Genomic DNA, 15,595 nt, shown 5'->3' on the forward strand with positions numbered 1-15,595 from the left:
TGGATTCTCTCAGAAACTGCTTTCCAGACATACAATTGGTTTGACAGTAACAAAATTAATACCAGGTTTTTTTATGTAGCCAATTAAAAAAATTCCACTTAAATGCTTTTATATGAAGGAACACTTGCAGGGCCTGAGTCTTCTCTTACCATAATTTCCTTGCTTTCTGGGTTTAAGTCATATACTTAAACGTTATTGGAACCCAGTTTCCGATTCTCTGGAGCTGATCTGTTAAGAGAGTAAGTTACCCTCCCTCCCACAAGATAAGCTTTACATCTACACAGTAACTGATAATTGTGGGAAACAAATGTTTGGAATGTATGGGTATAGAAGGTTCTGAATATTGTGTAAAAAAAAATTAGTCATCAAGTAAGTATAGGTTAAATCAGGAGGGAGGAAGGGACACCACCACTTGTGTTCACAGAGCTAGATGCATGTATTAACATGGTATACACAAACTAACCAGAAGAGGAAGTACATGGAATAAGGAAAAATAATTACTAGATAGAAAGTTTTGGGCTTCACAGACTGTGGTAGGTATTTATCAAATGCATCTAACAGGCATGCACAATTGGAATATTTTTTCAGCATGCATAGGAATTTAGCTACTCACAGTACAATGAAAATTATGAAGCTAGATGTCTGCATGTATTGCTGATCTATTCTTCAAAATTCTACATGTCAAGTCTCCTAGTAACTTTTTTTTTTAAAGAGTTAATCTACATGCAGTTATGTATTTTTCAAGATATAGTGGCAATTAGACTATATCACAAATTATTCAATCAAGTGTATCTTTCAGTTTTCCAGGATGGATATTCACAACTCAATATTAAGGTCATTTTGAAGGTATATGTGAACTTAAAGTAAGAAACTGGGAGAAAAAAAAAGCCCATCACATTCCCAAGCTGTGTACCAAAGACCATATACTACCCTAAGTTGGAATTGATCTCATGAGAGTTATATATTGAATGAAGGCAGAATAGGACTCTACATTTCAATTGGGAGTTAAGCTTATATACAAAAGGCAAGAACAACAGGGAGAAGATGGAACTCCAAACCATTACCAAAAGCAGCACAAATGAAGTTCTGTGATTTACTATTTAATTTAACTGTTCAGATTTGGAGTGGTTTTAGAGAGTTAATGAAATTAGGGAACAGCTTACATGCAAAGAGAATTTCTTCTATGTACGGAATTAAGCCTTAACATATCTGAATTAAGTTTATAATTAACATATCTCCATGCATAACAAGGAGCTACATATTAAGATGTACATCAAAGAGGGGTCTGCAGCGGGATAAAACCAACAAGCATGAACTGCATACAGATGCCTACATATTCTGTGTAAAAGTTCACATTACAATAATTTGGAAGAAATGCATAAATTCTCTTAAAACACTTTCAGGAAGACACAGAATCTTATTACATATTTTTCTGCCAAGGCCATCATTGTAATATCTGGGTGCAAAAACTCTACTTTGTACAGTGCCTTAAATCTGAGCACTTGGTAAACTTTAATGAAGCCTCACAACCCTCTCGATGAGGTAGGTATGGTAACTGCTATCCCCATTTTACAGATACGGGAACGGAGACAAAAGAAAGATTAATGAATCACCCAAAGTCACCAGGATCAAAACCCAAATCTCCTCCCCTGGTCCTGTACTCTAAAGTACTAGACAATACTACCTGCTTACATCTTCAAGATTAGCTCGTTTTCCCCTGAAAAAAAATTCCACATTCTAAAAGGTGCAATGAAATATCATCAGCAAGAGATAAGTAAATTTAATCAGCTGATTACAACTAAGAATAAAAACACAAGATTCATATCAGTGTCATACATATCCCCTCTTGATTACCAGTTTATAAATCAACTATTCTCCGAACATCCAATGCTGGTGAAGTCCCATACGTATTAAACCACAAAGGTCCTGACTATAGGAGAAAGGCAACCCCACTTTCTCTTTTCTGTTTAAATGGGATCACCATTAGTTTTAAAAGTAAGATTAAACCTAAACCACACATGTACAACCTTGAAGGTAGCAGGAAGAAGTGGATGGATTACCTAGTTTACCCTTAGTTAAGGCTCCATTGCTGCTCAAAGCCCATCAGATTTTATATGGTTGGTTAGATTATAAATACTTTGGACCTGGAACAATTTATTGAGTGTGAATGCTGTGCCCTGTGCATGCAATAAGATATTGACCCCCTGATGGGAACCTCTTGCCACTACTTCAACACAAATAATAAATCACATGGACATTTGGCTAATGCATTGAGATAGAAATGGATAGTTTCCCCGTCACCTGGAAGAGGGAAGATATGCACAGGTTCACATGCATTAGAAGGTCTCCAGACCCTGTTTGTGATATAAAAGTCATGCTTTTAGAAAAATATTTATAGATTCTCTTCAGCCATGCTACTTATTAGGCAAACATTTTAAGCCATAAAAACTTGAACAGGGTAAAAACAGCAAATTCCAAGAAAATATTTTTTAAAATTGTACATGAATACTGTTTTGCATTTCATATTCTGTTAATAAGAGAGTGATTTTTATCTTATAAAAAAAATTTAAATTTAAAAGCAACAGCGACAAAAGAATACAGCACTTCAAGCATGAAAAAAAGTAGCCATGGTACTCTAAGATGAACCTTATGAATGTAGTTAAGCCCAGCATTTTATTTTTCATTAGAGTAGGAAAGCTAAAATTATTCATTTCTGGTGTTCAAAGGATGCAAATTTTGTTTCTTGAAAATACCTGCAGATAAAACAGTCAAAGAAAAAAATAATGCAAAAACATTTACACATTATGTAATACACCAGTTAGTTAATAACACTGATCTCTGTGCATGTCTTATGTAAATAAATACATGTATGAATTTAAAAAATGGACATTGCAGAATCTCTATCAGCCAATTAGCAAAAGAGATTTCATGACTACATCAGAAAGTTACATTTCATACTTGGGACAACTCAGCTGTTCACTTTTGAAGCGTTCTTCATTACTGTCCCCATGAATACTATGTCAACATTTTAACCAATACAATGCAGTACATAAATAAAATAAACTAAATTAAATGGAAACTGGATGTGTTTCACAACCTCATCTTCTAAAGATGAGTTCATAACTGCCTTAAAAATTAAACCAGGTTTAAAATGGTCTTGTCCTTAAACTTTTTTCTGTCTAGTTTTACAATATTACTTAAATATACACATGTACAGAATAAGACAGAAAATGTGATGATTATGCACACATTTCATGATACCAATAACATTTCACACCACCCAAGTCTCATTCTCATGAAGAACTAAAATCTTTTACACCAGTGGTTCTCAACTATTTCCATATTAGGATCCCCACATGCCTCCCATTTACCAATAAGGAAGGACAGGATAGTCATGATTCCCATAGTTCTTTGCATATCCCCTATAAATCATGACCATTCAGTTGGGGCCTCAGCATTATGATGCTGAAGCATCATTTACATGCATCATTTAATTCTGAGTTTTCACATGAACTTCTATAGGAGCAGAATCAAGCATCAGTTATGGTGGAATAGAGTATCCTCTCTTCTCCCCCATGTCAGTTTCTTATACACAGATACAAATAGTTACTTCAGCAATTTTGGATCACCACCAGTCAGCATCTTCTTTCTCTGAAGACGTATTAATACAAAATAGACTGTTCTGTAAGATTTCTGGTGAGAACATTAAAGCACACGTTTTTGGTCACTTCTTTGCATAAGGAAAACTAAGACACATTTTCCCTTTATTAATGGTGAATATTTACCCCCAAGATAGGCATCTATCATAAATACTCAACATGATATTGAGCATAAAACAAAGCAGAGCAGAACACAGGCATATTTTGGAATGGTCTTATCCAACAAAGTGAGAATGCTAACTTTTTGGATTCTTTACCTTTTAGCAAAGTTTTACAGTTAGTTGCCAATACTGAAGTATAAAATCCACATTCAGACATACTATCCCTTTTTGTGATCATTCTTAATTGCAGAGTATATATATGAGAAACAAAAAAACCAATAGTCTTAAGAGATTTCATTTTATAAAGAAATGGTGCACCAATTATTGGTGAAGGTTAGAGCAGTACAGAGAACAAAGGAAAAGCAGTTGTAACATGTCAACAATCTCAACATTAGTACTATTCTCAGTACACTGAGATTCAGTGTTATTCACTTCTTCTTGGAACAGATTTCAGTTAACCTAAACTTGAGGTATAAATATACACAAATATGTACAGTACACAAAGAGGAAAATATTTTTGTATCTGTAGCACATTTCAACAAGTTTTTAAAATACTGGAAAGTCAATACTTATGCCACTGATATGCTTGCTAATTTACTGGAATAACGAGGCCAACATCTTCAACTAGGAAAGTTATATTGGAATATAAAATGTAAAGTTAAAAATTCTTTCCCCTCACTTCATACTCACCACACACAGTCCTGAGTGGCTTTATCTTGAGAAGAATGTCAACCACAGTTTTTAAACCTATCTTCAGAGGCAACAAATGGGGAAAACAAACTAGAACCTTCATCTTCATCTGTTTTCAAAGAGGTGGCCTTAATATGTGTGTGTAGAAAATAAAGCTGAAATCAGTTTATTATAAATACATCTAACCCATTATTTTTGCAGGTTACCATAGGTACAGGTAACCAAGGTATCCGTAGGTACAGCACTTTTGTATGCAATGTCAGTGCAAAGAGGTCATTAAAAATCATCTGATTTTAAGTCTTGACATCATCCATTCAAGTCCTTGGCACAATCTGTAAATAGAAGAATTAAAATATGTATTTTTGCATAAAAAAACTACCTACAAATATTCTGTCATGGTAACTTTAGTCAGAACTCGGACAGCATGTGCTTGTGAAAGTCCTGCAACCTTAACAGGTTCAATCTACAAAACAATAAAAGTAAGACTATAAACAACCCCTTAACAATATGTCTAGGTTTGGAAGGATTAGATTTTTAAATTGGTAAATGTTGGCGAACGTGGATTTCACCATACATACACAAACCAAAGAAAAATATCATCAACAACAAAAATTGACAGATATACAAAGAAAAATGCTACTTGAACTTCGAGAGTTTGATTTAAGGATATTTTCTTTGTATATTTTGAGATGCGCTATTGGTGATTTGTGTTTTAATGGTTATACAGCTTTAAAAAACTTTTTGAATCTCAGCATCAACTGCCATTAAATAATTACTGCCTGACCCCCCCGCCACACACACACACACACACACACACCCCATAATTCACAGCAAATGTGAACTCTTAAAAATTGATAGAAATGTGGAAGAAATCTTAAAAATAAACATTGATATTATCCCTCAAAATGATAAAGTAAAAATCAAATTCTGCCAAGCCTAAATATGTCACACACTGACCTGATGTGACCACAACTAGGGTCAGGTCAGTCTCTGTACTCTCTGAACCATCACTGCTGACTTCCAAGAGTATCAATTAGGTTGTGGTTTATATGATGTTAACATCTGTTAACAAGAAACTAGATTACTGAGCCAACTTAAATTCTATCTGAGCTAGACGAGACTCTACAACCTAGAGGAGAAAGGCTCTACATCTCATTACCATTCAGGATACCACTAAAATTCTCCCAAATAATCTTGAATATGAGTGCACTCAATTGACAGTGTCAGATTTGAAATGCTCTTTTTGAATTTATTTTAAAATAAATTACTAGTGTCACTTTGGAGACTTGGCATTAAAATGTGTCTTCAAGTCACCTTGGTCTCTCTCCATTTTATTTTGCTTACTTCAGTGACAAATACCAGAAAAATAGGTAAAAGGTTTCTTAACTCGCTCGTTCACATAAGCAAGCATACGTCTGTGTTACAGAGAACACATCTGCTTTTCACTGTAACTGGCCACATAACTGCCACTGCTGTGTGCTTTAACAAAGACTAGTGAGGTGAGTTTCATGTTTTAAAAAGCAAAACCACCTATACACCTAATGAACAGTATCTCTTCACAGTACACAACAGTTATTTCCCAGTGCTACTAGATCTCTGGGGCAGGTCTTTATTTTTCTTGAATGTTCTATATGTCGCTGAATTTAATGCAGGGCCCTAAAGAGAATTCATGTTTAAAAGGATATCATTTTCAATGATTTTCAATGTTGCCTTGAGATTCCGGTCCCAGAATGCATAGGTGTGTTGGGGATGTATGTCAAATAACGGCTTATGTATACCACGATACAGGTACCAAAATTATTCAGAAAGTATTCCCAAGAAGAATTCTTACCCCTCGCCAGTTAGAGCGCAGCATGCTTGGATATGCCATTGGTGATCTTTAACTGAAGTTAGTTTCAGAAACTGGGATATTTCAGCTATTGTCATGCACTCTTTAACATCTTGTTTGTTAGCAAAAATAAGCAAACCTGCTTTCTTTAAGTCCTACACCGGAAAAGAGAGAAAAATGTTTAGAGGTTTAATTATTTTTCTATTATGATTTCAGAGATTTTCAGAGTCAAATTAGGTTTCTGATTTGGAAGTGTCTTTATGATATTGAAAACATTTGTGCATGCATCTTTCACTTAAGTGCCAACACACATTCTGCTTTTAGAATTCTGAAAGGTTTCAAAGTCCAGAATGAAAACATATTGCCTGTGTTTCTAAGTATAACTGAAATTTACAAATTATGAGAGTAACTGCTAGTCTAACAGTTTCTGATTGGCAGTGGAAACATTTGTCATTTTGTTTACAGAGTTTTTTCCACCTTTAAAATCTGTTATGGATCCACAGTAGATCAATAGTTCATTCCAGGGCTCGTGGACAAAGTGCATTATGACTGGCATCCGTAAATTATTCTAAGTGCTAATCATTATTTTCCTACCAAAAAAAAAAAAGTTCAACAAAATGACTAATGAAACAAATGCAAGTCTCTTAAATACCCAGTGTTGTACAACTGATATACTAACTACAACATCCTCCTTGTAAAAGCGTTTCTCATTTATATTGGAGATCTTCCCTTCCCTCCAACCTGGGTATTTTCTGCTACCTAAAATGAAAAGGCTGGTTTGCAAGAGGCATCTGAATCATTTGTGGTATTTTCACTCAGAAATACTATATTGGTCTCATTCATCTCCTTTATCAAAGCTTTCTTCTGTGGTTTCACTAGAGAGAGAGATATACTGTGTTCTCATTTAGTCAATTATCACATATGAATTATTTAATTATCTTTCTAGGGCATCAATATTTCCCCACAGCCTTGTAAGTTGTTTTAATGTTTTCTGGTCAGTTTTATTCTTTTAACTTAGTTTCAATACTCAAAATATTCCCAATATTTCTAGAAAGAATCAGATGTTCTCAATTTTATTTTTTGTTTCAGTTCACAGAAGACCTCTACAGGTTTAAGTATCAGCTTGCTTTTGGTTATATTTTGTTAAGTAAAACTACAAGACTAAGAGCTATTTGTTGCACAGAAAGAAGATTCAGTTATTCAACAAGGAAAACAACTCTGACCCCATTCAAAAAGAGGTGGGAGGGAATGGGGAAGGAACAGAGTAATGGAAACCTTTTCTGTTTCTCTACCCTCACCTCCTTGCAGCAGCCAAGAGCCTGTGGAGTGACAGAACAGCCAGAACACTGATCTCTGCTAGCGAGATAGATAGATAGATAGATAGATAGATAGATAGATAGATAGATAAAAGATGGAACCCCTAATCAAGGTCTGGGGACAGCAGCCTAGTACTTTCCAGCAGCCATGGATAGGTTCATATAAGTGCTGCTCTTGGACTTTGGGCTACCCTCCACCGTGTTCTTCATCTACCTCCAGACAGCAGGTTTAGCAATCACTAACAGTTATGTGCTTTCCAAGTCAGGCATTCAGAATTTGTCAGACACTACAGACAGATCACTTTCGAATTTACTTTACTGTATAGAAGAGCATCACTAATTTTTTTAAGATCACAACATTGTACAGTTCTTAAAAAAAAGAGTTATGTTTTCTTATCAAGATCTTTTCCAGTCAAACTTGTACATATTTCAGAAATTAAAGCCTTTTGTTCCAGCTTGCTCCCGGGACAATTCCTCAAATGTAGTTAAAGGTCTAGATAAGCCATCCTGTATCCAGATTTCACAATAAAATGTTTGACTTATAAAAACTGAAAACACAGGATCTTTATACTATTTACATTATTACATATTTCTTGGTAGGATTTCAAGTCAGGACCCAGAAACAGCTGTCTAAATCCGAGTAATCTCAGCTCTTACCCACAACGAATAATCACTTATATTTCCTAGGGATAAATTCTTGATTATTAAGAAAGTAGCTAAGGGAAAGGGCGTTGATGTCAGGCATTTAAGACGTTGGTTCAAAGCAGGATTTGAACAAAGAAATTGATCTGGAAGAGTGGGTCTCTATATGGGAAAGAGGATATAAATCTTCATTTTGTGTAGTTAAAAGAAAACTGTTATACAATATAAATTGATCTTAACTGGAGTCAGATGCCATCATATCTTTGTTAGTAGGAAGGTGCTCTGTTAGAGGGATTGCAGGAAAAGGGGAACATACTTGCACATGTAGTGGTTGTGTCCAAGAATTAAGACAGTTTTGGGAGGACATCATTAGAGAGATTCATCTATGCAAAATATCAGCTTCCTAGAGAACCTTAAGGCTCTGGCAGAGGATACACATGTCAAACAGAATGACAAATTAACTTTTGTTATTGTTAGCAGGAAGAATTAGTATTGCATATTACTGGCAAAATATGACTTCTCCTATGGAACTGTGGTACAGTAAAATATGGACTGTCCTTGTAAAGGAAAAAACTTTCATAACAAGTATGTACACAAGAGAATGGATAAAAAGAGGATAGGTATTTTGAAATCTCAGCATCCTTTTTAGCATATTCAGAAGAGGAGAGCTTCCCAATCAGCATGCCACAAACTTTAGCCAGATTTTTTGATTAACTTTACCCTGAAAAAGCAATGTATGATGTGGCATGTTAATGTTTCATTGTAACTTTGCCTTGATAAAAAGGTTTTTTTTTTTTAAAAGTTATGTTGTAGTAGGGAAACGAGAGAAGAGAAGAGTCAGACTAGTTTTTTGTAAATATATTTACAAATAACCATGCGTGTAAGGTAAATACATTCACATGCTATTTATTTATGAGAGAGTTGTAAATGTTCACCAAAAATATAAAAAACCCACTACTCACCTCATGTGCTAACATTTTATAAAGTTCTTCTTTAGTTACAGAAATTCGCTCTCTGTCTGTGCTGTCCACAACAACAATGACAAACTTTAAAAGGTAAAAAATGATCAGTAAACAAATATATAGCATGCATACTCTTAAATCATGTTTAATAGATGTGCATCCTGGGTCATAAGCAAAGTGTTAACTTCCTCCCTCGTATGTAAGGCCCTACCAAATTCACAGCCATGAAAAACACATCATGGACCATGAAATCTGGTCTTTTGTGTGCTTTTACCCTATACTATAGATTTCTGGGGGGAGACCAGAGTTCCTCGAATTGGGGGTCCTGACCCAAAGGGAAGTTGCAAGAGGTCAAGGTTATTTTAGGGAGGTTTCAGTATTGCCACCCTTACTTATACGCTGCCTTCAGAGCTGGGTGGCTGGAGAGCAGCAGCTGTTGGCCGGGTATCAAGCTCTGAAAGCGGAGCTCCACCAGCAGCAGCACAGAAGTAAGGGTAGCAATACCATACCATGCCATCCTTACTTCTGCGCTGCTGCCTTCAGAGTTGGGCGTCCGGAAAGTGACGGCTGCTGACAAAGGGCCCAGCTCTGCAGGCAGCAGCGAGAAGTAAAGGTGGCAATCCATACCATGCCATCCTTACTTCTATGACGCTGCTGCTGGCTCCTCATGGTGAGCAGCCTCCAATGTTCAGGTGCTCTGCTCTGAAGGCAGCGCTGCCATCTGCAACAGCGCAGAAGTAAGGGTAGCAATACCACAACTCCCATACAATAACCTTGCAACCCCCCCACAATTCCTTTTTAGGTCAGGACCCCTACAATTACAACACTGTGAAATTCCAGATTTAAACAGCTGAAATCATGAAATTTGTTATTTTAAAAATCCTAGAACCATAAAATTGACCAAAATGGACCGTGAATTTGGTAGGGCCCTACATATATGCATATTACAGTTCTGCCCAGAAATCAGTGGTTTGTTGATAATTCTAGTATTAAAATATTTGTAATTTATATTTAAGTTTGTAGACAAATAAATTTGGCATGCAAAATTCCTGATTATTTTATTTAAGTTCTCTTTTAAGTTGCTTTTTTCTACAATTCAGGAAGCCTGCTCTGTTATCATGACTTTGGATTTCACTTTTACCCATTTTAACTGAACAATTGTTTCTTAAGTTTCTGCAAGCATTTAGGGTGAAATACTGGCCCCAATGAGGGGAATTTTCACATGATTATTCTCATTTTTAAAAAGGGTACCTTACTTAGAAAGTTCTTACTTGTTTTGATGGTTAGTTTCTGGTTCTTTTACATTATACTGTTTTGTTATGTAGCTTACGTGATATATAGGTGTGAACTGAAACAGCATGCTAAGGAGAAGACATACAAATTGAAATACAAGCATCCAGAATGTCTACAAGTGCTAAAGTAATATTTGAAATGGAGTAAAATATAAACTTTAGTTAACCAAACTCTCTCTTGGATTATTCAGTAAGATGTTATTTTAATACTTTAAGAACATATCTTCCAATACGGAATAAACTCTTACCTCTGTGTTTGTATAATAAGTATTCCATGAAGACCGAAGAGACTCTTGCCCTCCAATATCCCACATTAGAAAACGTGTGTTATTAACCACTATCTCTTCTACATTGCTGCCTATCGTAGGAGAGGTATGCACCACTTCATTCATAGAACTACAGAAGAAAAAGCATGATCAAAAACTGCATATGCAATATTGACAAAAGTCAACTATATTTGGAGATGCACTATCACACATACTAGACCACAAAATTGACCCATTTTTAAAAACTAAAATGGACAGTTGTCTCAGACCGGAAGGCTCATCTTCAGAATTGTGATAGGCATTCCTTGACGCAACAGAAAGGTGAAGAAAAGAAATAACAGATGAATGATTTACTCTTGTTCACTCAGTGAACAAAACTATAAAACTGAGGGCTTGTTTACACTACCCGTTGGATCGGCAGGCAGCAATCGATCCAGCGGGGGTCAATTTATCGTGTCAAGTATAGACTAGATAAATCAACCGCTGAGCGCTCTCCTGTCGATTCCGGTACTCTACCAGAATGATAAGCGCAAGCAGAGTCAACGGAAGAGCATCAGCTGTCAACTTACCGCAGCGAAGACACCATGGTAAGTAGATCTAAGTACATTGACTTCAGCTACGCTATTCACATAGCTGAAGTTGCGCATCTTATATTGACCCCACACGGTAGCGTAGACAAGCCCTGAGAGAGCACTTCTTTTTGACTCTGTTTTAAGGGCTTCCACTGCTTAAGGGTGGGTAGAAAAAAGTCAAGTTTCCCCCCTCCCCCAATGAAACCTGGCACAATGTAGCTCAGTCTGGGAGAGAATGATTATTCTTCTCCAATTCTGAAATAAATCAAGTGGTTTAGCAACATTCCTTTTATAAGATTGATGAAAAATAATAATAATAAAAAAACAAGACAACCCCATCCCAATATACTATATCAGTTCTCCTCTTCCGTTTGCCTAAACCTATCACCATAAGTCAAAAACCACTAACCGTATATACTCGATCATAAGCCGGTTCGTTTATAAGCTAAGCCCCACAAGATGGATGAGTAAAAATGGAAATTTTTTATGACCCATTCATAAGCCGACCCTATAATTCAGGGGTCAGCAAATTTTGGCTCCTGGGCCATCAGGATAAGCTGCTGGTGGGCCAAGATGGTTTGTTTACCTCGAGCGTCCGCAGGCATAGAGGTAAACCCAAGTGAACAAAAGTGTCCCAGCACACCAGCTGCTTACCCTGACTGGCCAGGACAGCAGCTGGTGGGGAATATTTTTTTTTTCTCTTTTTTGGGGGCGGGGGGTGGAAGAGGGAGATGATAAGCTGGGCGTCAGGGGCATAACCTCTATGACCACCCCCCATATGACCCCACACCTAGCCCAGGACCCCCACACTCTCCCCATCCCATCCCTTCCCATCTTAGCTGGGGAGGATGTCTCTGGCCTGGCTGGAGCTGCTTCGGCAGGCAAGATCAGGCGGGGCGGCCGCAGCATGTTCGGGCAGGTTGGGCTGGACGGCACGGCCACAGCGTGCTCGGGGGGGGGGGGGGGGGAGAGGAGGCCGGGCTGAGTGGCACGGCTGCAGCCTGCTTTGGAGGCTGGGGAAGAGCAGCGTGGCCAGAAGCGGAGAGACTCTGGCCCTGCCTCTTCCCTTCTGACACTACTGGCTGTGCTGCCTCTCCTTGCTCCCTCTGTTGAGTGGAGGGGCTGTGTCCCACTTCTGCCACTCCATAACTGTTCATAAGCAGACCCCCTTCTCTGATGCTTCACTTTTTTAATAAAAAAAATTAGGCTTATGAATGAGTATATACGGTAAGTTAAAGAAAATGTTTGAGAAATGATTTTTAATGGAGATCAACTGCTTTGCCTTTTGAGGAAAAGCCAAGATATTTTAAAATACTGTTTTGCCAAGACAACCAAAGTATTCATGAGTAGAGCATGGATTCAAAGTAATTGAAATGTATTGCAGTACTACCCACACAAAAACATTTTCAAGAACTTGCTTATGACGGCTATTGCCATAAACTGACCAGTGCACTTGACAAAAATTAAGACTGTCTAAAGTTTTCCAATTTCTTCTAACTCTTTGGTTGCACGGAGAGAGATTGGAGTCTTGAAACACTGTTAGAACATTATTTGAATAGAATCCAGCAGGAGTGGAGAGGTGCAGAGATAGTCTAGTATTCTGGGAAAGAATCCCCACTGCCCAGTGGTATATGAGCATGTAGTAAGTAATTTAATCATAACATACATTTGTAAGGAAGATGAAATAAGGGCAGGGTCAGAACAGAATGATTAGAAGTAGACAGAGCAACAGGTAGAAGGGAATAATAAAAATGACAGAGCAAGACACCTTTGCTTGAACTTCATATTAAAACAGAACATACTTAAGTCATATATTTAATTTGTTTATTTATTTAGAATCTCTTTACTTGTGTTCCTAATTACAAATATTTTAGAATTAGGGAAATTGATTTTACTTTTCATAATGTATGGGGTTTTTTGCATTTTTTCAGCACGAACAATGATAACTGAGTCAGTTTCATTTTCTGGCTTTTATTGTGCTAATGTACGCTTAGGTTGCAAATACTGCATAGGCTTTGAGTTTCAAACAAAACAACATTAAAAGAGTTATAAATACATCTATTTTGAACAAAATCCAAAACATAAGCTTATGGTGTAACCTAGACAACAATAGCCCTTTAAACACTCCATGAACAGTTCTTGGGATTGAGTCAGAAGAGTTTTCAAAATACTGAAGTGCTTACTGTGAAAAGATACACATCTCCCTATTAAAAAAAACCTGTAACATGAATTGGTTGACAAAACCAGCTCTAATCTTCAACACAAACAGCTTTTACTAACATGGATCTTACCCCAGGACCCCATTCCTGGCTGGCTTTTAGGCACTAGATAGTAACGACATTTCCACAAAATGTATGAATCTCAGTAACTTTGTGCATACTGGTAGTCCCCCCGACATCATAATGTGTACATATTATAAATGCCATTAAGATCCTGAATTCTGACCAGCAAATAGCCATAGCTTGTTATGATGCACTGGTATTTCTGACACAGTTCATTAAATACAAGTAGCTCCAAACCCTGCTGATGGGCCAGAATCAGATGCTTTCTAACCAGTCAGACTACAGGATTTCCCTTTTATGCATGAAACGATCACCACCTATGCTCAGTGTGCTGCTCTTAAATGGAGGTGAGGAGACAAAGGGGGTTAATAAAAAAAAATCAGAGGAAGCTACAGAGTGGATTTCTCAAAAATACATTTTTTGCCAGCAAATTAATACTATGTACTTACAACTGGTAAAGGATGGTTGTTTTTCCTGCATTATCCAGACCAACAATGATTACTTTGTGCTCTGAAATAAAAATTTTATTGGTAAGTCACCGTTACTACTGTAGCTAATAACACTTTAGTGCTTTTCAGCAAAGAGTTCATATTGGTGCTTCTTTTAAATTTTTTTTTTTTTTTTAAAAAGCATCAAAGCAAGTTGTATACACAGATAGTTCATGTTACCATGTGTCTATCACTGCTTTTCCCTCTATTTTTTGTAACACCCAGTTGTTGAGTCTTCTCTTAACTAGATTAAGTCCTTCAGATAGGGACTGTCTTACTACACATTTATATAGCACACAGCACAATTAGACCTTGATCATTTTTTTCAGCACCTCTTATAAGTAAATTCATTTTGAAACCAAATGCCAACCTCAACCAAGTATTTGTATTCATTCAGCATCTCTTATTTCCTATTTACCATAATATACATTGAAGAAGTGGTATTGTTGGGAGCTACTCATCATGGGCTAAAGTACATAACTTTACTCAGTTTTATTGACTTCAAAGAGAATGAACATGTGAGTAAGGGCTCATCAATGTAAGCAAGGGTATTTCTTTTGCCCAAGTGGTCTACAGACATGCTAAAAATCAAGCCACTGAAGTATACCCAAACCTCAACCACAGCAGTAATTCCTCCCATTACAGCTGCATTTGTTCTATTACAGGGGGTCATGCAAATGCTTTTTTTTTTTTAATCAATATTGTGTGGTTCTGAAGAGCTGTTTTATAGCCCAGATGGTATAAACTGAAATTTGAATAACTTGGCATAACTGCACAATATTGTAAAAATGACAGATTACCTGACCCCCTGTAAGTAGGCACTTTTGTTTCAGGTGTGATGTCGCCAGCATACTGGATGCTAGGAAATCACTTGGAGCAGAAGACCTGCAGTGGAACTGGATATTGCAAGACCTTAAAGACAAAAAGGTGGGGTTTAAAAGTTTTTGTGCTGAATGGAAAATGCTCTGACTATGGGATCCATTCAGCATGGTGTATAAAGTTGTATAAATTCATTTGAAAAGCAACTTTAAAAGGAGTTTAAAAATTCTACTTAGAGAGAAGTTAACATGCATTTTATGTGATATTAGAGATGTTACAAAAAAAAAGTGGCATTAGGAACAAAATATATTCTCTCTAAAATAAGCAGTTTTCATGACAGCTATTAAGACTTACTGACTGTCACTAATAAAACATACATTAAGCATCAAGACCCGATAGAGCATATTCAGCAGTATGGTATGATTCTATCTATGTTATTGCAATTAAAATATTGATGTTAAAAATAAGTTTTATAAATTATTTGGGGATGAGCGAGATATTTATGGGATACCTTTCTAGCTGCTATTTCCCTCCACCCAATGCTGCTCAGAATTCCAGTTACATCTTAACCATGGCTACAGGTGTCACTAATGCTTCCTACATAGTCCAGCAAGCTTTCTTTTTAAAAAAAACAAAAAAAACAAAAAAACAATCCCACACAAATTGAATGAAATTGCA

General features: G+C 36.7%; 1 protein-coding gene across 1 annotated transcript; it reads right to left on the reverse strand.

The window, feature by feature from the left end:
- Positions 1–4,039: 4,039 nt before the first annotated feature.
- ARL5A (ADP ribosylation factor like GTPase 5A) lies at positions 4,040–14,920 on the reverse strand. The gene is made up of 6 exons (XM_038422081.2): positions 14,899–14,920; positions 14,060–14,120; positions 10,739–10,886; positions 9,199–9,282; positions 6,282–6,433; positions 4,040–4,782 (listed from the first exon to the last, which is right to left on the reverse strand). Exons 3-6 carry the CDS (start codon positions 10,880–10,882, stop codon positions 4,734–4,736), a joined length of 429 nt encoding a protein of 142 aa, XP_038278009.1. The 5' UTR covers positions 10,883–10,886; positions 14,060–14,120; positions 14,899–14,920; the 3' UTR covers positions 4,040–4,733.
- Positions 14,921–15,595: the final 675 nt, after the last annotated feature.

The sequence above is a fragment of the Dermochelys coriacea genome, chromosome 11 (genome assembly GCF_009764565.3).
Source record: "Dermochelys coriacea isolate rDerCor1 chromosome 11, rDerCor1.pri.v4, whole genome shotgun sequence".
In the NCBI taxonomy this organism is placed as follows: Eukaryota; Metazoa; Chordata; order Testudines; family Dermochelyidae; genus Dermochelys; species Dermochelys coriacea.

What these genes read in the sequence shown, in the direction of transcription:
- ARL5A (XM_038422081.2), bottom strand. Translation starts at nt 10,882, where the DNA reads ATGAATGAAGTGGTGCATACCTCTCCTACGATAGGCAGCAATGTAGAA. An exon ending in ATAAAATGTTAGCACATGAG is followed by an intron (nt 6,434 to 9,198) that starts GTGAGTAGTGGG and finishes TTTCCGGTGTAG; the next exon opens with GACTTAAAGAAAGCAGGTTT. An exon ending in TGCGCTCTAACTGGCGAGGG is followed by an intron (nt 4,783 to 6,281) that starts GTAAGAATTCTT and finishes TTCTATTTACAG; the next exon opens with ATTGTGCCAAGGACTTGAAT.